At 40.9% G+C, this 24,434-nt stretch overlaps 1 protein-coding gene across 2 annotated transcripts in view; it reads left to right on the top strand.

Moving 5' to 3' along the window:
* Positions 1–24,434, top strand: part of LOC116268053 (putative elongation factor TypA-like SVR3, chloroplastic) — a 43,804-nt gene that overhangs the window by 10,241 nt on the left and 9,129 nt on the right. For both annotated transcript variants that reach the window (XM_050078944.1, XM_031649886.2), the window contains exons 9-13: positions 7,284–7,435; positions 7,527–7,611; positions 7,985–8,079; positions 8,823–8,988; positions 9,172–9,367. In XM_050078944.1, the coding sequence (XP_049934901.1) occupies positions 7,284–7,435; positions 7,527–7,611; positions 7,985–8,079; positions 8,823–8,988; positions 9,172–9,367 (694 nt within the window). The remainder of the gene's footprint in view (positions 1–7,283; positions 7,436–7,526; positions 7,612–7,984; positions 8,080–8,822; positions 8,989–9,171; positions 9,368–24,434) is intronic.

A 24,434-nucleotide genomic window follows, 5' to 3' on the forward strand; every position in this document is an offset into this window, starting at 1 on the left:
ATATAAACCTAGCTTGGAAAATGTTCTTTCTCAGTATAGTAAAAGATGTATTTTCTTATCCCTAAACGTGAATAGGCATGGAGGATTTTCACAATCAGCACAGTTCCTTGATATATCTGAGCGCATAACTTTTGAGTCTGGCTCATGTCATTGTTCCATATGGTGTAGGGTTTATTGGATATTGTGGTGAGCATCTTTGTGCATTTTAAGATGGAGAATGGAACATGTCTGCCTTTTTCATCACTAACTAGTGTGATATAAACCTAGCTTGGAAAATGTTCTTTCTCAGTATAGTAAAAGATGTATTTTCTTATCCCTAAACGTGAATAGGCATGTCCTTGTCACAGTATAACTCTAATATGGAGGTACGAAGGCTACTACTTAGCATTATTACATCAGCCATATGTTAATTTTGAAGCTTTTATTAAGACATTGAGGCATGTGGATGGCTTCTCCTAGGTTATGAATAGGGCCTCCTTACTGGACATTGATTGAATAAACTTTGGGCTGATATCTTTAGGCATACGGTCAACTGTAGCATGGTTGGAACTTGAAACTCTATTTTGGAGCATTTCCAGCTGACAGAGTTGTCCAAGTCTTCAAGAAAATAGCTGCATAATCTTGTTGATGATTAGCAGGAAAAAGTTGAACCTGATTCCATGGTCAATTTCTACTGCAGAACCTGCTGTTGTTGCCTTTGTATAAGTAAGACAAATTATTTTGTGGACTCAATAGAACATTTGACCAGGCTCTTCATACCTGAGTTGTTATTCTCAACTAGTTCTGCGTCTAGTTGGAACTTGAGCATAGGATTATAACTTTGGGTTTGTGCTTGTATGTAGTGACAATACATCAAAATACTTGGCTCTTCGAGTTTGCTAACTGGAATGAGTACAATATGAACCCTTACTAAGGATCCATTGGAGGGCAAGTCTGGTGCAAGCAGCAATGGTATTCCCAATTCCAATAGCATATACTTAAGTTGGTTTAGTTAAAAAGCCTATGGTTGGATTTTGGATTGGGTCAACTGGTCCACCTCTGTGTAAAATTGTAAATTAATCAGCTAGTTATCTTTGAGTTTATGAGAAATCCCTTCAACAGCATATCTCCTTCCTGAAACTCAGTTTCCCTTCGTGCAGAGAAAATGAAAGAAATATGTCGTCTCACTGGACCTTTACTAGACAAATTTAGCTAATAATTTTGTCAAGTGTGTCTTCATTTTCTCTGGCATAACAAATCAGATGAAAAGGTAAGCTATACCGCTGCCAAACACATTCATAAAACTAATTTTGCTATCTGTTAAAAGATATTGTATTGATTTCATTCACACTTATTTTACTCTAAATATATTTCTTAATATCTTACCTGATACTATTGTGGAGGCTTATTACTGGGTTTTTCATACGCCATGTAGCCACTTATGCCCAAAGTATTGGCTGATTTTGACTTTATTTTCTGCATTGTCCTCACATGAATGTATCTTCAGGATATGGATGTAGTAGATGGCAGCTTGGGAACTGAAACCCTTTTTTGAGCTGCTCTCTTTCTTGCTTTTTTGTATGGGTAGATTAACCATTCATATGCAATCAGTGTTAGCGTATGGGGATCGGGTCTGTTCAGACCCGATCCATTCTCTTTATATCCACACGCCTAAGGATACTAGGCGGTGGCTCTCTTGTAATATTTTATATTTTTCTGTACAAATTTGTTGTAACCTATTTAGGGTTATTGATTAATTAAAAGATTAAGGAACGCAGGGCTGTGTTAAGCCGGCTGCTCCCTTTCCTCCATCGCCTTCTTTCATCCTCTCTCTTTTCAATATATCTGATGCAAAACGGAGAGACGAGTTCTTTGTGAAGATTCTTACATGGTATCAGAGTCAGGTTGCATCGTCCTCCGGTGAGTTATTTCAGTTTGATGTGATTAGCCCTAATCTGCCCTAAATTCTTTCTTTTCTGGTGTGGTTATCCCTCTTTTCAGTTTCTGCCCTAAATCTTGCGTGATTTGCCCTAATCAATTTGTCCTAATCGATTTTCCCTAATTGTTTTGCCCTAATTTCTTATCGTTTTGCCCTAATTTCTGTCGCTGCCCTAAATCTTGCTCTTGTGGTCTGCCCTAATCATCTTTATTCAATTATGGATCAGCCAACTCCCTCTCTTCTATCTTCCAGCTTTCTCTCCCAACTTATTTCTCAAAAGCTGAATCATAGTAGCTATTTGACTTGGAAACGTCAAATTGTCCCTTTTATTAAAAGTCATAGACCCTATGGGCATATCGATGGGACCACTCCAGCACCTCCAATGTATATTGACCGTGAAGTGAAGAAGACCGTAGTGGGAGATCAAGCTGTTGGGGCTGCGGCTATGAGTGAAATCAGATTTGAATATGAAACCCTTACTGAAAATAATCCTGAATATGAAGTTTGGCTAGCTCACGACCAGTTTCTTGTTGCCTATATTACTTCTACTTTGTCAGAGGAAATATTAGGAGGTATTGATGATGATTTAACAGCCCTAGAGTTGTGGTCTACCCTTGCCACAACGTATTCTCTAGTATCCGAAGCACGTTTTCTGCAGTTAAGAAGGCAACTTCAGGACATCAAGCGTGGGACGCGTACAGTCTTGGAATATTTGAATGAAATTAAAAGTGTAAGTGATCAACTTGCTGCCATTGGACATCCCGTCAGCGACAAGGACAAAAAGCAACAAGCCTTGAGTGGACTGGGAACAGATTTTGACATTTTTTGCACATCCTTGGAAGTCCTACCTGTCCTCCCATCTTTCGAAGATCTGAAGACCAAGCTATTCCAACACGAAGCTAGTCGTGTTCAGCGACAGAATTTGATTCCTTACAACAGTCACAATGTACTGATCACAGGGACACATGCACTGCAAGGGAATCGCACTCGTACTTGGACTCCTCAGGCAGGAATGGGAAGAGGGATTCTTCCAACACCACTGGGTTCCGACTTGTTTCTATTGCAACAAGAGGGGGCATGTAAAGTCAGAATGTTGGCACAATCCGCAGGACAAAAATAATCAAGTTAGACGTGACAACAAGGCAGCAGTAGGGTCAGCTTCATCATCATCTGGCTCAAATCAGACATCTAATGTTTCAGCAGACGTGCAACAACTCCTCATGACAGCCCTGTCTAAGCTTCATTTGAAACAAAACGAGCAAGGAGAATGGTATGTGGACTCTGGAGCAGCAGCTCATGTTACTGGTGACGCAGGTAATCTCTCTAGTGCTCTCCCTTACTTAGATAAAGGCTCAGTTGTCACGGGAGATGGTTCCCATCACACAATATCGCACATTGGAAATGTACAAATTTCTATGGGCTCTTCTTCCATTCCATTAAAGAATGTTCTTGTTGTTCCAAGTGTCAAAAAAAAAATTATTTCATTGTCCAAGCTTATTGATGATACTCACTCCTCTGTTGAATTCACACCCTCTTCTGTTTATGTCAAGGATGCTCGAACCAAGAAGACATTCGCTGAGGGCACTCGCAAAGGAGATTTGTATGTCCTTGAAGAAGCTCCACAGATGTCAAGACCTCACCCTTCCGTATCATGTTTTCCAAGTCATAGTGAAGTCAATGTCGCAGAGTATAATATGCCATCCATTTGGCATGGTCGGTTAGCTCATTGTAATCAATCTTTTGTTCGAAGTCTTGTTGCAGACGGGCTCTTAGACAAGTCCAGTCTGAGTTTAGTCAGTGAGTCCAGCATGTGCTCGAGTTGTCATATCTGTAAGAGTCATGTCCTTCCCTTTCAATTAATAAATAAAAGAGCTTCAAAGGCTTTTGACACCATATATTCCGATGTTTGGGGGCCTGCTCCAGTTCCTTCTTCTTCTGGGAGTAGATACTATGTCATTTTTGTTGATTCATATTCCCGATATACTTGGATCCATTTCATGAAACACAAATAAGAAGTTTTCCGCTTATTCACTCAATTTCATGCCTTGGTTCGAAATAAATACTCCAGTAATATTGTGCATTTTCAATGTGATGGTGGTGGTGAATTTATTTCTAATGAATTTACTGAGTACTTACTAGATAATGGGATCACTAGACAAATTTCATGTCCGCATACACCTCAGCAAAACGGAATTGCTGAAAGGAAACATAGGCATATTGTTGAAAGTGCACTCAGCATGATGCATGAAACAGACTTACCTATGACATTATGGACCGAGGCTTTCCATACGGCTGTCCATGTTATAAAACGATTGTCATTGGCCTTGCTTGATGGAAAATCACCATTTTTTCTCTTACATCAAGAACAGCTACGTTATGAGGAGTTGCGTGTTTTTGGATGTGTGTGCTATGTGCATGTTGATGTTTCCTTGCGAAACAAATTTCAAGATCGTGCTGTTTTATGCAAATTTATAGGGTATGCAGAAAATTACAAGGGTTATAGGTGTTACAACCCTAAAACTAGGCGTGTACATATTTCACGGCATGTTGTCTTTGATGAGAACAGGTTACAGGATCCCAAGGCTACTTCTGTGACACTCAAGGACAAAAATGAAGTTTATGATACTTGGCTTCATGCTGAAATCTTAAGACAAGGGGCAGAAATGTTGACTGAGCACAATGAGCAAGTTGTTAATGAGCCCGAGACATCTGTAAGTAGTTCCTTGAGCAGCACTACTTCCTTGGACAGCATGCCTTCATCTTCTCAGCCCAGTGAGCCACCTATGCATAATCGGTTCTCAGGCCTGGTGTATTCTAGGCGATCAGTTCCTACTGCAGTTCCACGCCAATCACAACGCGTGCGACATCCTATTGATAGATGGGTGAGCTATAACAGTTTTTCTTTGGATTTTCAGCTGTTTATGACAGAAGTCAGCAAAAAGGTGGAACCAACATCTTATCACAATGCCAGTAAGGAAAAATGTTGGGTTGAAGCTATGAATGAGGAAATGGCAGCCTTGCATGAATGTCAGACTTGGCAGATTGTCCCTCGTCCAGCTGATAAGAATGTTGTGGGATCAAAATGGGTTTATAAACTGAAATATAAACCAGATGGTAGCATTGATCGGTATAAAGCACGACTTGTGGCGCGCGGTTTCACTCAGCAATATGGGGAAGATTATGATGAAACATTCAGTCCAGTCATCAAGATGGGAACAATCCGTGTGATTATTTCTCTTGCAGTCTCGTATGGATGGCCTCTTTATCAGTTAGATGTCAAAAATGCTTTTCTTCATGGAATTCTTAAGGAAGAGGTATACATGGAGCAACCTCCCGGCTATACTACTCATGATCCTCAAAAATGGGTTTGCAAATTACACAAGTCTCTATGTGGGTTGAAGCAAGCTTCTAGATCATGGTTTGATCGTTTTTCTCATCATATACAACAAGTTGGTTTTCTCCGAAGCTCCCTCGATCACTCTTTGTTTATCTATCATACTGAAGAAGCTACCACCTGGTTACTTATCTATGTTGATGGTATTGTTATAACTGGAAATTCTTCTTCACATATATCTTATGTTAAAGGTATGTTGAAGCGAAAATTCAAGATGAAGGATCTGGGTGAATTACGATATTTTTTAGGTGTTGAACTTGACAGGACGAATGATAGTTTGACTCTTACACAGCACAAGTATACCCTTGATGTTTTGGACAGGGCAGGTATGACTAATTGCAAACCCATCACTACCCCCAGTGTTTTGAATACTAAATTGACTACATCTGATGGAACTGCTGCATATTCCAATCCTACATTCTATCGCAGCATTGTTGGTATGTTACAATACCTTACCTTTACTCGCCCAGATATAGTATATGTTGTAAATCAGATCTCTCAGTTTATGCATGCACCCACTGAAGGACATATGGATGCCACTAAGCGAATCCTACGGTATCTCAAAGCTACTCTTGGAGATGGACTAGTCTACACGAAATGTCCCAATATTTCTCTTGGACATAGCATATATACATATACTGATGCCGACTGGGCAGGCGATCCCGATGACCGACGATCAGTTTCAGGTTTTTGTCTTTTTCTTGATTCTAATCTCATTTGTTAGAGCAGTAAAAAGCAGCGTGCCGTTGCACGTTCTAACACTAAGGCAGAGTATAGAGCAATGGCTGCAAGGACGGCTGAAGCGTCATGGTTACGTCATTTACTTGGAGAGCTCAATCTTTCTATTGTTCGGTCATCATTACTATTTGACAATCAAAGTGTGATAAAAATTGCTTTCAATCCCATTTTACATAATCGCACCAAACATATAGAGATTGATCAACACTTCATTCGTCAGAAGGTTGAAGAAGCCAAGATCTTGCCTACTTATATATCCACCAGTGAACAGATAGCTGATCTTTTTACCAAAGGTCTCATAGGGCAGCATTTTTGGGACTTGAAGAACAAGTTGTGCATGATCAAATCTCATGCACAACTTGAGGGGAGCTCTTAGCGTATGGGGATCGGGTCTGTTCAGACCCGATCCATTCTCTTTATATCCACACGCCTAAGGATACCAGGCGGTGGCTCTCTTGTAATATTTTATATTTTTCTGTACAAATTTGTTGTAACCTATCTAGGGTTATTGATTAATTAAAAGATTAAGGAACGCAGGGCTGTGTTAAGCCGGCTGCTCCCTTTCCTCCATCGCCTTCTTTCATCCTCTCTCTTTTCAATATATCTGATGCAAAACGGAGAGACGAGTTCTTTGTGAAGATTCTTACAATCAGCAACAAATGAGAGATAGGAGCTCCATGTGACAAGCCATGAAACATGAGGTCCGATGATATCTTCCCCTGCACTAGTGGGAAATGAGTTTCTTCATGCCTGATAGAATCTATTATATTTTCAAAACAAAATTGACATAACAGAAACAGAGTAAGACATTGTAAAATGTTTTTCTCTCCATTTTTAGGTTTTACGAAAGTCTTGCAAAATTTGTTCGTTTACCAGTTTCAAACCTAGTACAAGAGGAGCTCTTTTTGGGTGTTATGGTTGCCCCAGGTGATTCTGGAACATGTTTTACCTTCTGTAATTGGTGTTCCATGTTTGCACTTAACTACTGATAACTAGCTTCCATTGTGCATTATGGTTTGGTCATTCTGATAGGCTTATCATGTTTGTATTTTTATGTGTATAATAAAGGCTCGCTGCTCATGTTTTTGACCATGGACTGCTAAGTTACACTAATTTAGTGGAACTTGAGGCAGACTGGCTTACTGATGCATAGTTTTGTTTCATCCTTTTTTCCTGTTGGATATGTGATTGGGATGGCTTATTCTTTATGGTGCAATTCATGTTGTCTTACAGGGAAAGCATGTTACGAGTAGGAAACTTCGAGACAGATTATACCGTGAGCTTGAGAGAAATTTAGCTATGAAAGTTGAAGATGGCGAATCAGCAGATACTTTTATTGTTAGTGGGAGAGGCACGCTGCACATAACAATACTGATCGAGAACATGTGACTTGTGTTTCTACTTCTTGTTATTCTTTACTCCTGTTGGCTAGTTCATGTGCATCTTTTTGATATATGATATATGCTAATTTTGCAGGCGGAGAGAAGGGTATGAATTTATGGTGGGGCCTCCTAAAGTTATAAATAAGAGGGTCAATGATGAATTGCTTGAGCCATTTGAGGTATCCATAGCCCCTAAATATTTTAGTTCTAAAATTAAAGCCTATCCTGGATGATTGTATTCTTTTTGTGTCTGAAATGTATCCAATTGGTGTATTCAAGTCATGCATAGTTAATGTAAGAGAACTACTAATGTGGTTGATGCGTCCTGTGAGGAATAGGTTTTATGCATCTGTATCCTTATTATTCATCTGTTTCTTAGTGAATTTTTGCTGAAGCATGTATTAACTGATGCTAAGAAGTTAAAAGGTTTTGCTAGCTCAATTACAAATCCATCCTTTAGCTAGAGGCCTTGTGGTAGCTGATGTCTTATTTTGCATATCAGACGTTCTCTTTTTGAGGTCCCAGAAATTGATTTTGTTCCCACCATCACAGATTGCCACTGTAGAGGTATCAGAGGAATATTTGGGGTCCGTTGTGGAACTTCTTGGGAGACGACGTGGGCAGATGTTTGACATGCAGGGAGCTGGGTACGTGAATTATATACATCTCTTCATATTTCTTGTTCTTAAGTAACAAATGGCTTGTCCATTTGGACAGCTTTGCAGGGATGATAGTAGACGTTGGATGCAGAAAAATTATTTAGTGATGATCATGATTACAGTTAAATTATCTCATTTAGGCCATGAGATCTATTTGGATTACATACCCTTCATAGATATGCACAAAAAGGTAGCCCGTGCACACACATACACACACACACACACACACACACATACACACACACACACACACACACACACACACACACATATATATATATATATATATATAAACCCTTTAAATGTTACTTGTTTCCTTTAGGGTGAGAGAGTGAGAGAGAGTGCTTCATGCGTCAAGTCATCTGATTAACATTTTTCTGGAAACTTGAGCGTATTTGCTTTGGAATATTATGGAAGTGATGGGTCATCCTGAAAAGACATAGAAAGGATGCATCAAGTCATATCATTAGTCTCTTTTCTGGGAGTATATGTCTCTTAGAATTCTCATCCCATATCGACAAATAAGTGCTCCTTTCTATTTAGTCTGTTGCATTAAACTGAGTCCAGTGGTGAGACACTTCTTCAATTTTACTTTCAACTTTCAAGTATCTTGAGTTCATATTCAGATGTTTTTTTCACTATGCTGTATGGTTATAAATGGTAGAATGCCAGTCAGCTCTTCTAATTTCTGATTGTATAGTTAGTTAACTTTATTTCATTTTCAATTACAGAAATGATGGCACGGTAGTAGTCAAGTATAAGATTCCAACTCGTGGCCTTATTGGATTAAGAAATGACATCCTAACTGCATCACGTGGTACGGCAATTCTGAACACAGTCTTTGATAGTTATGGACCTTGGGCTGGGGATATGAGCACCAGAGAGCAAGGATCACTGGTAAGCAATTGTTCCCCATTCTTATGTTTTCAGGAGTAGGCTCCCAATCCTGAGATTAGGTGGTGTATAACACATACTTCACAATTAACTGTGATGTTTCTCATCAACTTTCTTGTGTTCATCAACTTCCAAGTCCATCTTGTTATGGCAGTTATATACTTTCATGTGTTTGATGTATTACAGGTTGCTTTTGAGGATGGAACAACTACATCTTATGCTTTGGCTAGTTCTCAAGAAAGAGGACAGATGTTTGTGGAACCTGGCATTGATGTTTATAAAGGACAAATAGTAGGCATTCATCAGCGACCCGGCGACTTGATGCTAAATGTGTGCAAGAAGAAGGCTGCGACAAATGTTCGGTCAAATAAGGAACAGACAGGTGAAGAGTGCTATGTCTTTTTTTTTTTTTTGGTTAAAGAATATATAAATCTTACTGGGCATTTTTCAAATTGTTTCTTCTGCAAAGCATGACTCTAAATTTATAAAGTGAACTACACTGAACAGGTTACAAGTATAACATATCATCTATAAATATGTAAGTTTATAGCCATCTGACTTTGCTATTAAGTTTACAATTTTTCTCCATGTACAAATGCACATTATCCTGTTACTATACTGTATGGTAACTTAGATGGGGCTTTTATATATAGTTTATATAAATTGCAATTGTGATGTTGATTGTTAATTAAAGGTGCTTTTTCTATATAGGACAAAGATCACAAAGGTCGACTGATAATTTAGTGAATTGTCTTACCATTAAATGGTAAAGATATATGTATATATTTGCAAATTGTGTATATGCATGCATATCTACAAATATACATGTCTATATACTTCAAATGCACAACATGTATTCATATTCACATGGCTGTGTGATGTTATTCTTGATTAAGAGATGCTTCTTTTATATAAAATGAAGTATCTGTTCCCATTTCAAGCTGATGGCTAATTTTTTGAATGAATAGTGCTACTGTTAAATGATAAAGATATATATGTATTTGCATATTGTATATATATATATATATGTATTTATGTTTGTACATATACGTATGTATATATACTTTCTGTCTACAGTATGTATTCAGATTGTGTATATATGTTATGTAAGTGTATATGTGTGCTTGTATATTCTTCTTTTGTTTATGCTTATTTTATATCATTTTCTGTCTTTATTATTCATTTATTTTTTAAAGTTTTAAAGTTTCCTTAGCTTCCCCAGCCATTAGAAAATGCTCTCTAATAATTAGAGGAGCTGCCTTCTCTTGTATGTATGGGGCTTTTTGTCCCTTCCTGCTTTGTAAATTCTTTGAGGCACTTTTGTGAGTAGCAAAAATTTCTCTTCTAGCATTGTCTTTGTGAGAATCTTCACTAAAACACCACCGAATCACGTCTCTCCGTCTGAAAATAAGGAGGATGGAGAATAGAGAATAGAAGAAAGCAATGAAGGTAAGAGAACCGTCAGCCAATGCAGCCACACGATGCTTGATCTCTATATTAAAACATAAACCTCATTAGGTTACAACAAAAAGAGGAATAAAACATGAAGTAATTACAAGAGGTGCCACCACTTAGACGTGAAGACATTAAAACGAAGTGGATCGGGTCTGAACAGACCCGATCCAGACCCGATCCCCTTACACTTATACGTACAGACTTAACAGCCCCCCTCAAATTGTGCATGAGATTTGATCATGCACAACTTGTTTTTCAAATCCCAAAAATGCTGCCCTGTAAGACCTTTGGTAAAAAGATCAACTATCTGTTCACTGGTGGATATATAAGTAGGCAAGATCTCGGCTTTTTCAACCTTCTGACGAATGAAGTGTTGATCAATCTCAATGTGCTTGGTACGATTATGCAAAATGGGGTTGAAGGCAATTTTGATGGCGCTTTGATTGTCGCATAGCAATGAGGACTGAACAATAGGTACATGAAGCTCTCCAAGCAAATGTCGTAACCATGATGCCTCAGCTGTCCCTGCAGCCATTGCTCTATACTCTGCCTCAGTGCTAGATCGTGCAACTGCACGCTGTTTTTTACTGCTCCAACAAATGAGATTAGAATCAAGAAAAAGGCAGAAACCTGAAACTGAGCGTCGGTCATCAGGATCTCCTGCCCAGTCTGCATCAGTATAAGTATATATGCTATGTCCAAGAGAAACATTGGGACACTTTGTATAGATCAATCCATCCCCAAGAGTAGCTTTGAGATACCGTAAGATCCGCTTAGTAGCATCCATATGTCCTTCTGTGGGTGCATGCATAAATTGAGAGATCTGATTTACAGCATAGACTATGTCTGGGCGGGTAAATGTAAGGTATTGTAACATACCAACAATGCTGCGATAGAAGGTAGGATTTGAATAGGCAGCGGTTCCATCAGAGGTAGCCAATTTAGTGTTTAGAACACTAGGAGTAGTTATGGGTTTGCAATTAATCATACCTGCCCTTTCCAAAATATCAAGAGTATACTTATGCTGCGTAAGAGTCAATCGATCATTTGCTCTATCAAGTTCAACACCCAAGAAGTACCGAAGTTCGCCGAGATCTTTCATCTTGAATTCTTGCTGCAACAGATCCTTAACATAAGATATATGAGAAGAAGAATTCCCAGTTATAACAATATCATCTACATAGATAAGTAACCAAGTGGTAGCTTCTTCGGTATGATACATAAACAAGGAATGATCTAGAGAGCTTCGTAGAAAACCAGCTTGTTGTATATGATGAGAAAACCGATCGAACCATGTTCTAGAAGCTTGCTTCAGCCCATATAAAGACTTGTGTAACTTACAAACCCATTTTTGAGGATCATGAGTATTGTAGCCGGGAGGTTGCTCCATGTATACCTCTTCCTTAAGAATCCCATTTAGAAAAGCATTTTTGACATCTAACTGATAAAGAGGCCACCCATATGAGACTGCAAGAGAAATAATCACACGTATTGTGCCCATCTTAATAACCGGACTGAATGTTTAATCATAATCTTCCCCATATTGCTGTGTGAAACCGTGGGCCACAAGACGTGCTTTATGTCGATCAATGCTACCATCTGGCTTATATTTCAGTTTGTAGACCCATTTGGAGCCCACAACATTCTTATCAGTTGGACGAGGGACAATCTGCCAAGTTTGACACTCATGCAATGCTGCCATTTCCTCATTCATAGCTTCAACCCAACATTTTTCCTTACTTGCATGGTGATAGGATTTTGGTTCAACCTTCTTGCTGACTTCTGTCATAAACAACTGAAAATCTAAAGAAAAGTTGTTATAACTTACCCACCGATCAATGGGATGTCGCACACGTTGGGACTGACGTGGGGCTGCAGTAGGAGCTGATCGCCTAGAGTACACAAGGCCTGAGAACCGACTATGTATAGGTGAATCATGGGGTTGTGAGGATGAGGGCATGCTGTCCAAGGAATCGCTCACAAGTGTCTTAGGCTCATTAACATCTTGCTCCTCGTGCTCAATCAAACGGTCAGCCCCTTGTCTTAGGATTTCAGCATGCAGCCCAGTATCATAAACCTCATTTTTATCCTTGAGTGTCATGCAAGTAGCCTTGGGATCTTGTAACCTGTTTTCATCAAAAACAACATGCCGTGAAATATGAACACGCCTCTGCACAAAATAGCACGATCTTGAAACTTGTTACGTAAGGAAACATCAACATGCACATAGCAAACACATCCAAAAACACGCAATTCCTCATAGCGTGGCTGCCCTTGATGTAATAAAAAATATGGGGATTTGCCATCAAGCAAAGCCAATGGCAGTCGATTTATAACATGGACAGCCGTATGGAAAGCCTCGGTCCATAATGTCATAGGTAAGTCTGTTTCATGCATCATGCTGAGTGCACTTTCAATAATATGCCTATGTTTCCTTTCAGCAATTCCGTTTTGCTGAGGTGTATGCGGACATGAAATTTGTCTAGTGATCCCATTATCTAGTAAGTACTCAGTAAATTCATTAGAAATAAATTCACCACCACCATCACATTGAAAATGCACAATATTACTGGAGTATTTATTTCGAACCAAGGCATGGAATTGAGTAAACAAACGGAAAACTTCAGATTTGTGTTTCATGAAGTGTATCCAAGTATGTCGGGAATATGAATCTATAAAAATGACATAGTACCTACTCCCAGAAGAAGAGGGAATTGGAGCAGGCCCCCAAACATCAGAATATATGGTGTCAAAAATCCTTGAAGCTCTTTTATTAATTGACTGAAAAGGAAGGGCATGGCTCTTACAAAGATGACAACTCGAGCACATGCTGGACTCACTGACTGAACTCAGACTGGACTTATCTAAGAGTCCGTCTGCAACAAGACTTCGAACAAAAGACTGACTATAATAAGCTAACCGACCATGCCAAATGGATGGCTTATTATATTCTGCGACATTGACTTCATTATGACTTGAAGAACATGAATCTGGAGGGTGAGGTTTAGAAAGCTTTGGAGCTTCTTCAAAGACATACATATCTCCTTTGCGAGTGCTCTCAGCAAATGTCTTCTTGGTTTGAGCATCCTTGACATAAACAGAAGATGGTGTGAATTCAACAGAGGATTGAGTATCATCAATAAGTTTGGACACTGAGATAATATTTTTCTTGACACTTGGAACAACAAGGACATTCTTTAATGGAATGGAAGAACCCATGGATATTTGTGCATTTCCAATGTGCGATATTGTGTGATGGGAACCATCTCCCGTGACTACTGAGCCTTGATCTAAATAAGGGGAAACACTAGAGAGATTACCTGTGTCACCAGTAACGTGGGCTGCTTCTCCAGAGTCCACATACCACTCTCCTTGCTCATTTTGCTTCAAGTTAAGTTTGGATAAGGCTGTCATTAGAAGTTGCTGCACGTCTGCTGAAACCTTTGAAGTTGGATTTGATCCAGATGAGGATGGAGCTGACCCCGCTGCTGTCCTGTTCTCGCGCCTGACCTGACTATTCTTGTTCTGAGGATTGTGCCAACATTCTAATTTTACATGCCCCTTCTTGTTGCAATAGAAGCATGTCGGGATTCTCCTAGATGTGGCAGAGGTAGTATTCATGCCTGGCGGTGTTGGGAGAATCCCTCTTCCCATGCCTGCCTGAGGAGTCCAAGAACGAGTGCGATTTCCTTGCAGTGCGTGAGTTCCTGTGATCAGTACATTGTGGCTGTTGGAAGGAACCAGATTATGTCGTTGAACTCGACTAGCTTCATGTTGAAAAAGCTTGGCCTTTAGATCTTCAAAAGATGGGAGAACAGGTAAGACTTCCAAGGCTGTGCAAAAAATATCAAATTCTGTTCCCAGTCCACTCAAGGCTTGTTGGACTTTGTCCTTGTCACTGACGGGATGTCCAATTGCAGCAAGCTGATCACTAACACTCTTGATTTCATTCAAATACTCCAAAACTGTACGCGTCCCACGCTTGATATCCTGAAATTGCCTTCTTAATTGTAGAAAACGTGCTTCCGAGACTTGAGAATATGTTGTGGCAAGGGTAGACCACAACTCTAGGGCAGTTAAATCATCATCAATACCTCCCAATACCTCCTCTGACAAGGTAGAAGTGATATAAGCAACAAGAGACTGGTCGTGAGCCAGCCAAACTTCATATTCGGGATTGCTCTCAGGAAGAGTTTCATATTCAAAACTGATTTCATTTCCAGCCGAGGCCCCAGCACCTTTATCTCCCACGACTGTCTTCTTTATTTCATGGTTAACATACTTTGGAGGTGCTGGAGTAGTCCCATCGATGTGCCCATACAGTCTATGGCTCTTAATAAATGGGACAATTTGACGTTTCCAAGTCAAATAATTACTATGGTTCAGTTTTTGAGAGATGAGTTGTGAGAGAAAACTAGAAGATAGAAGAGAGGGAGCCGACTGGTCCATGATTGAAAAAGAGGATTAGAATAGACGATTTGGGCAGAATTTTAAAGGTCACGACAGAAATTAGGGCAAATTATGGCAAACCGTGTGACTTAGGGCAAAAAACAGAATTTAGGGCAACAGAAATTAGGGCAAATCGTGGGATTAAGGGCGGAAACAGAGTTTGAGGATAACCACGGCAGAAAATAAGATTTAGGGCAGAATACTCCAAGCACGGCAGAAAATAAGATTTAGGGCAGAGTACTCCAAGAAGAAATCACTCACCGGAGGACGATGTAACCTGTCTCTGATACCATGTGAGAATCTTCACTAAAACACCACTGAATCACGTCTCTCCGTCTGAAAATAAGGAGGATGGAGAATAGAGAATAGAAGAAAGCAATGAAGGTAAGAGAACCGTCGGCCAATGCAGCCACACGATGCTTGATCTCTATATTAAAACATAAACCTAATTAGGTTACAACAAAAAGAGGAATAAAACATGAAGTAATTACAAGAGGTGCCACCACTTAGAAGTGAAGACATAAAAACGAAGTGGATCGGGTCTGAACAGACCCGATCCAGACCCGATCCCCTTACACTTATACGTACAGACTTAACAGTCTTCTGTTCTTTACTGCCCATTGAGGATGTTGGAAAAGAAAAAAGTCGGTAGTATTTTCAAATAGTTTAGAGGGCTGTTTTATTATTTTCATGTTTTTTTTATGGATTTTATTGTAATCCTTTGTGTTGACCTCTAATCTCTACTTAATTGAGATTTGGGTTAATTGGAAAGTGAACTTTCTCTCTCATATCATTTAGCAACATGGTATCAGAGCGGTTCGTGTCCTAGGAAGGCCTGAAGCCCGTGTGAGTGATTGCCTCTTCTTTCTTCTCCTTCTTCTCTCACCTTTTTCTCCTCCCTCTTCTCTCACCTTTTTCTCCTCCCCATCTCATCTCTCTCTTCCTCATCTCGTCCCTGTAGCGGTAGAACTCTGAGACCCCAGATTTGATTGCAAATGAAGACCTAGATTTTAGGCAAACAGATCTTGTGGGTGGTGGAGCAGTCGCAGACAGTGGTGGTGGGCTCCCTATCATGCTGCAGTGGAGGATGTTGGAAGTGGTTGCTGGTGGCCAGATGGTGATGGCAAAGCCTTTTAAAGTGGTAGTTGCTGTAAGTTTTTTTTAGCGACCAGTCAAAGTCATTGGATTAGAGAGAGATCTGAATTTGTGTTGTTGAAGAGGAATATGTTGAAGTCGTTGTGGGAAGAGATCTAAATTTCTGCCTCTGATTAATTGCTTCAGTTCAGACTTGCCAGAGTAGTCAATACGCCGTTTTCACCTTTGGTCGACAGTGTCTAACAGAGTTACACTGCTGTTATGTGGATTAAATTGCTGCTGATGTGGACTTTTTCTATTCTTCGCATCTTATATTTCTGCCGTCATATATGCTATCGTGTTATTGTGGCTGTGGGTATCTGCTGCATCTGGATTTTATTATATCTGCTGTATCTGGATTCATCTCAGCCAGTTCATTCTGCAGAATCCATATTTAATTATTTCTGGTCCATCTAAGTTCAACTGGGCTGAATCTCATCATTTCTGCTGCATCTAAATTCTGCTGAAATTGCCACTGGTTCCTCGTTTTTTTTTTTCTTTTGCTGATTTCCTGCTGGCTGAGTTGTCATTTAGTTTCTTGGTTGCACAAACAGAGTTCTGGTTTAGTCCTAAACTAACGTCATGGGAGACTCCAAGGACATACCTATTGAACAGAAAAACACACAAGGAACACAAAAGTAACGTGGGAAACCCTAACACGAGGAAAAAACCACGATGATAGGAGATGATTCCCGCACTCACTAGCTACCGGGCACTCACTCTCTTAATTCTCATTAACACTGAATTAGGGTTGCACAATTTACTTAAATAGGACTCAGCATGGGCTGCGGGTCGGATCGGGTCCAGAACCCATCCCAGTCATATAAAACACGTCAGCGCGCCCCCTCGAGTTGGGCGTATAGGTCGAACATGCCCAACTTTAATACATTTCTCTCAAATGAAGTAGATGGCAAGGCCTTGGTTAGTGCATCAGTTGTTTGATCTTCAGACTTCATGTAGGGCAGGACAAGTTCTTTAGCATCAATTCTCTCATGAATGAAATGAAGATCAATCTCCACATGCTTTGTTCTATCATGTAACACCGGATTGTTGGCCAAGTTGATTGCAGACTTGTTATCATAATACATCTTCATTCAACCCTCTGTTTTGATTCTGATGTCAGTCAATAGCACTTTCAACCACAATAGCTCAGAGACTCCCATGGCCACAACCGTATATTCAGCCTCGGCATTGAAGCAAGAGCAAACGTTCTGTCTCTTATTTCTCCACACCACGAGGTTTCCTCCCAAGTAAATATAATAACCTGAGGTGGATCTCCTGGTATCCACACATCCTGCCCAGTCAACATTTGAATAACCTTCAATCTTAAGGAAGTCTTGCTTAACATACAAGAGACCCTTGTCAGGGCTCCTCTTTAAGTTGATAAGATTAGAAAGAATAATATTGATTAACCTCGAAATCTGCCCTAACTCCTCTTTATATAGACTAGAGGAGAGAGAGAAGTTACAAGAGAACCATCTAAAGGAAAAGTTATTACAAAAGTACCCTCTTAAACCTAAAACTGAATATAAACACATCTTAACACTCCCCCTCAAGTTGGAGCGTATATGTCAAATAGGCTCAACTTGGAACAGCAGCTTTGGAATGTGGTCCCCTTGCAAGAGCCTTAGTAAAGATATCAGCCGTTTGCCCTGTAGTTGAAATGTGTGAGGTACTTACAAACCCCTTTTGAATCATGTCTCTGGTATAGTGACAATCTACTTCAACATGCTTGGTTCTTTCATGAAAAGCCGGATTAGTAGCAATAAACAGTGCAGCTTTGTTATCACATAACAGTTGCATAGGAAGAGGCACTTCGACATTTAGATCCAACATCAGGGATCTAACCCACATAACTTCAGCAGTACCCTGAGCCATAGCTCTATATTCAGATTCTGCACTTGATCTGGCAACCACAGTTTGCTTCTTACTCTTCCATGTAACCAAGTTGGATCCAATAAACACACAAAATCCAGTAGTGGATTTTCTGTCCGAGGGGCATCCTGCATAGTCGGCATCAACATACACAGATATAGTGAGTGAGGTACCATTCTGAAAGAAGAGTCCCGTTCTTGGTGAATTCTTTAGATACCTAAGAATCATCATAGCAGCATCCCAATGAACTTTCTTGGGCTTATCCATAAATTGACTCACTCTGCTAACAGCATAGGCAATGTCAGGTCGAGTAACAGTGATGTATAGGAGCTTCCCAACAATCCCTTTATACTGTCTCGCATCAACATCTTCAGTATCATCATCATACAAGCGGGTATTGATATCCATAGGCGTGGATGCAGGTCGACACCCCAGCATCCCTGTCTCTTGCAAAACATCAGTAACGTATTTCCTCTGGCACATGATAAGGCCCTTTTGATTTCTGGCAAACTCAATACCGAGGAAATAACGTAGTTCACCAAGGTCCTTGGTGACAAAGTGTTGTCCAAGGACATCCTTGATGTTGGAAATCCCCTGATCATCATCCCCTGTAACAATGATATCATCAACATAGACAAGAACTATCACCGTACCTGTAGAAGTCTTCTTGACAAAGAGGGAATGGTCGGCCGAAGAACGTCTAAAGCCCTCATTCTCAATATTCTCTGACAATTTCTGAAACTAAGCTCGAGGACTCTGTTTCAGACCATAAATCGCCTTTCGCAATATGCACACTTTCTGACACTCCCCCTCAGCAACAAACCCTGGTGGTTGCTGCATATACACTTCTTCATGTAAGTCACCATAGAGAAAGGCATTTTTGATATCAAGCTGTGATAGGGACCAATTCTTGCTGACAGCCACAGCAAGGAGAATCCGTAAAGAAGCATGTCGTGCCACAGGAGAGAAGGTATCATAATAATCAACCCCATAAGTTTGAGTATAGCCTTTTGCAACCAGACGAGCCTTATATCTGTCAATGCTGCCATCCGCGCTGTATTTGATAGTAAAGACCCATCTGCAACCAACAATGGCTGCATCAGCTGAAGGAGTAACAAGTGTCCAGGTGCCTCTAGACTGAAGAGCATCCATCTCTTCTTGCATAGCTGCGGCCCATTTGGGATCAGAGAGAGCATCCATGGGATTCTGTGGAAGAGCAATAGCCGACAGCCCCTTGACAAACTGTCGGTACATAGGAGTGAGTCTATCCATGGATAAATGACCAGAGATAGGATGCAAAGTGCAACTGCGTTTGCCTTTCCTTTGAGCAATGGGCATATCAAGTTCATTAGGAGCATGAACATGCTCGTGACATTCTCCTATGTCATCATTACATAAAAAATTGTCAGCTGAGTTTGTGTCAGGAATTACCTTGGGCGTGCTGGGTGAAGGCACAGGTGCACAGTGAACAGGCGCAACAGGTTTAGTACGACGTTGGTAGACAGCCCCAAAGCGTGGATCAACTGGTTTTGGACAACTCATGAGAGGTAGAGGAAAATGGACTTCATCATTCAATTCAGGCGCCCTTAATTGAGTTCCATTTGGAGAGAAGAAAGAGGTTGATTCAAAGAATGTAACATCAGCACTCACATAATACCGACGATTAGAAGGATCATAACATCGATATCCCTTTTGAGTGCGGGAATAACCAACAAAGATCGTTTTGATGGCCCGAGGAGACAACTTATCTCGCCCAGGACCAAGCAACTGAACAAAGGCAACACATCCAAAAACACGAGGTGGAACAGAAAACAAGTCTCTGTCAGGAAAGAGGACAGAGATAGGAATAAGGTCTCCCAACACAGATGACGGCATTCGATTAATAAGATAGCATGCTGTGAGAACAGCATCTCCCCAGTAAGAATGGGGAACATGGCTATGTATGATAATGGTTCTGGCAACATCAAGAATATGACGGTGTTTCCGTTCAGCAACCCCATTTTGTTGGGAAGTATAGGCACAAGAGGTTTGGTGGATGATACCCTTATCCCTGAAAAATTGTTCTAAAGAGGAAGCACAGAACTCAAGAGCATTGTCAGAGCGCACAATTTTGACACAAGTATCAAACTGAGTCAGAATTTCATTGATAAAATTTTTGATTACATGACCCACTTCAGATTTATGCTTCATAAGAAAAACCCAACTAACACGACTATGGTCATCGACAGCAACAAGATAATATCGATGACCTTGAAGATCAGGTGTACGACTCGGACCCCAAACATCAAAATGAAGTAACTCAAACACAGAATGGCTACTTCTACTGGGCCGCGGAGGAAAGGATGACCGATGGTGTTTGCCCAACTGACAAGACTCGCATTGAAAAGAAGACTTAGGAGACAGCTGAGGAAGAACATGCAGCAGTTTTTGAAACGGTAGATGTCCAAAACGTAGATGCCAAGTATAAGCCGAGGATGAGGACGACCCTGCAGAGGTAGACCCAGCAAAGGGAAAGGGATGCACTAGCCTGTAAAGACCTCCCTGTTCACGGCCACTGCCAATCACCCTGCCCGTCAGTATATCCTGAAACACAAGAGAAGAGGAGTCAAATATCGCACGACAGTTTAAATCTCTGGTAATCTGACTGATAGATAGTAGACTATGTGGGAATTCTGGTGCATGAAGAACATGTTGCAACGGTAATGATGAAGTAAGTTGGACCTCTCCAAGTCCAACAACTGGAGAATATTTGCCATCTGCTAGAATAACCGAGCGACCAGGTGGAGTAGGGACATAAGAAGTAAACTGTGCCTTGTCTCCACAGAGATGTGTCGATGCACCCGAATCAATGAGCCAATCTGTAGTGTCAGAATACATACCAGATGAAGATGCACTGGCAGCAGTAGTGATAGTAGAGGTGGTCGGATCAGGAGCTTGTTGAGGTCTATCTCCAATCAAATTTCTCAACTGAGAGATAATATCATCTGCACGTAACTCACTGGAGGAAACAGTATGCTGAGTCTTAGGCTGCTCTGGAGAATCAGTAAATACAGTCTGATTGGCAACAGCTGGACGACCATGTTTCTGCCAACACTTATCCACAGTGTGACCAATGCGATGACAAAACTGACATACTGGGCGCAAAGGGGTATTGCCACGGCCACGGTATCCTCGTCCTCTGGCAAAGAGGGACCCACCTCTGCCACGAGTAGCAAGCATAGCAGAAGTGGTATCAAGAACAGTCGATGAAGGGATTGGAATTCTGCTTAGCCTACTATAAGCTTCATCAATAGGAGGAATCGAGGGACTAGTGAGCATCTGATTCTTTGCTGATTTATAAACAGAGTCTAATCCAGACAGAAATACTCCGACCATAAGCATATCTCTGTATGCCTTTTGTTGTTCACACTTACATGTAGGAAAGTAGCTATTTAGTCTCTCAAACATGGACTTGAGACTAGAATAATAAGTATGAAGAGGTCGACCATCTTGGCACATCTGATGAATATCATGATGAAGCTGCATAATTCTTGTTTCATTCCTTGCTTGTGAATAGGTGGCTGCAAGGGAATCCCACATATCCTTTGCACTTTCCTTATGCAGGACTTCATTTGCAATGTCTTGAGTAAGAGTACCAACAATCCATACCATAACCAACGAATTATCTTTAAACCAAGTAGTATATTTTCCTACCTTCTGTACGGGCTCGGGCTCTAATATAAGATGTTCCTTCTCATGAGCGATCAAGGTTCTTTTTACTTGCATGGCCCACATCTCGTAATTACCCCCATCCATTTTGGTGATAATGCTGGAAAATGGGGAACTCTTCATCTCTCCCGACGACACAAAGGAAGAGGTATTAGCGCCACTGCTAATTTCAGACATCGCTCAACACAAAGGAGGAAACCGAGCCACGGAATAGGAAGTGCAGGCAAAAGAAGACAGTCACATATCGAAAGACAACATGCTGATCATGAAGCAATATGCAGTTAACGCAGGCAGCAATCCATAAGTCTGATCGGCTGGAAGAGGCAACAACAGAGCTGAACGAAGAGAGATACCAGAGACGACAGCGAAGACGCTGAGAGGAAAATCAGCGTGCAGAGCAGCGGCGGAGCAGCGGAGGAGCAGTGGAGACAGCAGCGGCGATGCAGCGTGCAGCGGCGATGCAGCAGCGACGGACGGCGGCGGCGGGCGGAGATGACAGCCACGGCGGGCAGCGGCGAAGATGACAGCAACGGCGGGCGGAGGCGTCGGGCAGAGAGGACAGCGACGGGCGGAGGCGTCGGGTGGAGAGGTCAGGACAGCGACGGGCGGAGGCGTCGGGTGGAGAGGTCAGCGACGGGCGGAGATGGGTGGACACGAGCGGGCGGAGGAAGCGCAGCGATGGGCGCGGTCAGGCGGCGGGTGGCGCCACTCAATCGGCGCGCCGAGGAGGAGGAGACGGCTGCAGCTCTGATACCATGATAAGATTAGAAAGAATAATATTGATTAACCTCGAAATCTGCCCTAACTCCTCTTTATATAGACTAGAGGAGAGAGAGAAGTTACAAGAGAACCATCTAAAGGAAAAGTTATTACAAAAGTACCCTCTTAAACCTAAAACTGAATATAAACACATCTTAACATAAGTAACATAAGATCCTATCAACTGCCTTTAAGCATGCATAAATTGATTCATCACATTCACAGCAAAATAATATCAGGTCTAGTAAGAGTGAGATAAATCAACTTCTCAACAAGACATTGATATCTTCTCTTTGCTTCTTCACAGAGGGACTCCCCATATCTGAGGCTAAGTTTGTTTCCAACATCTATAGGAGTAGAAGCAGGTCTAAACCCAAGTTTTTCAGTCTCCTTTAATAAATCTAGGGTGTACTTTCTTTGATTTAACACAAGACTTATGTCTGACCTAGCAATTTCAATGCCAAGGAAATATTTTAACTTGCCAAGGTCCTTGAGGTCAAACTCGATTGCCAACAGTTTTTTTTAACTTCGTTATTTCATCTTCATCATTACCTATGACAATCATATCATCAACATATACCAATAGAAGAGTTACCTTGTGGTCCTCTCTCTTTACATAGAGCGTGATCCTCATTCCTTTGAAGATATTCATATTGTCTCATTACAAGTCTGAGTCGTTCAAACCATGCCCGAGGAAATTGCTTGAGCCTATACAAGGCATTCTTCAACCTGCAATATTTTCCATGTTCCTCATATCCTGAAGGCATGAACATATATACTTCCTCTTCAAGGTCTCCATGTAGAAAATGCATTCTTAACATCTAGTTGGTAGATCTTCCACTCCTTTACTATTGCTAAGGAGAGGATAACTCTGACGGTCTTCATCTTAGCAACATGAGCAAACGTTTCCAAGTAGTCAATCCCATATTTTCTAACTAAACCCCTTGGCAACCAAGCGAGCTTTGTACCTATCCACACTTCCATCTGGCTTATATTTAATGTTGTACCCACTTGGATCTTATAAGATGAGCCGCTTCAGCGATATTTACCACCTCCCATGTTCTATTTTTATTCAGTGCTTCCATTTTTTTCTTGCATCAAATGGGCCCACTTTGGATTACTCTGAGCCTCAGTAATATACCTAGGAATCACAGCCATGGAAAGAGAAGATATAAAACAATTGCAGTTCTTGCTCAATTTAGAATATGATATGAAATTACCAATAGGGTGTTGAGTACATGACCTAATACCCTTTATAAGAGCAATGGGTAATTCTTCATTTTCAGCTTCTATCTGACTACCCCCGACTGACATCTCACTAGCATGACTTGGGTCATCCAGGGAAAGTGTAGGATTAGGATTGGGATCAGGGTCATCAGTCAACCCACCAGCTAACTCTGTTTCAGCCGATCTTCTTTTGGAGTAAACCTGCCCAAACAAGCGGTCATGCTCCTCATCATTTCCAGTTGAGCAATCATCATCCTTTTTGTGCTCTAGAAGGCATGTAAACTCTTTTTTGTACTTCAGAAAGTCTATAAACTGAATCTCTTAATTTAGAGAATACTCTTCCCTTCATGTGGACCTCTCCCCCTGAAGAGAACTCTCACCAAAATAGGAAACATGTTTTAGGAATGAGACATCTTTGTTACATATACATGGCCAGTTGAAGGGTCTAGACACTTATATCCTTTTTTAGTAGGAGAGTAACCAAGAAACACACCCTTAATTGACCTGGGATCAAGTTTTTTGATATTGGGACCGTGATTGTGGATAAAACAGACGCAGTGAAAAACCCAAGATGGAAGAGAAATAGGTTCACAACTCCTTGCTAGCATAGAATGAGGTGTACGTCCATTCAACACACGACTAGGCTTACGGTTAATCAAATACGGACTGGTTAGCACAGCATCCCCCCAATACTTCTTTGGAAGATGTCATTGGAATAAGAGAGCTTTGGTGACATTTAGCAACTGATGAATCTTTCATTCAGCAACCCCATTTTGAGGAAAGATATAACTACAGATGTCTCATGAACAATCTATCTTTGCCAAAAGAAACTGTCGACAAAA

The sequence above is a fragment of the Nymphaea colorata genome, chromosome 1, assembly GCF_008831285.2.
Source record: "Nymphaea colorata isolate Beijing-Zhang1983 chromosome 1, ASM883128v2, whole genome shotgun sequence".
NCBI lineage: Eukaryota > Viridiplantae > Streptophyta > Magnoliopsida > Nymphaeales > Nymphaeaceae > Nymphaea > Nymphaea colorata.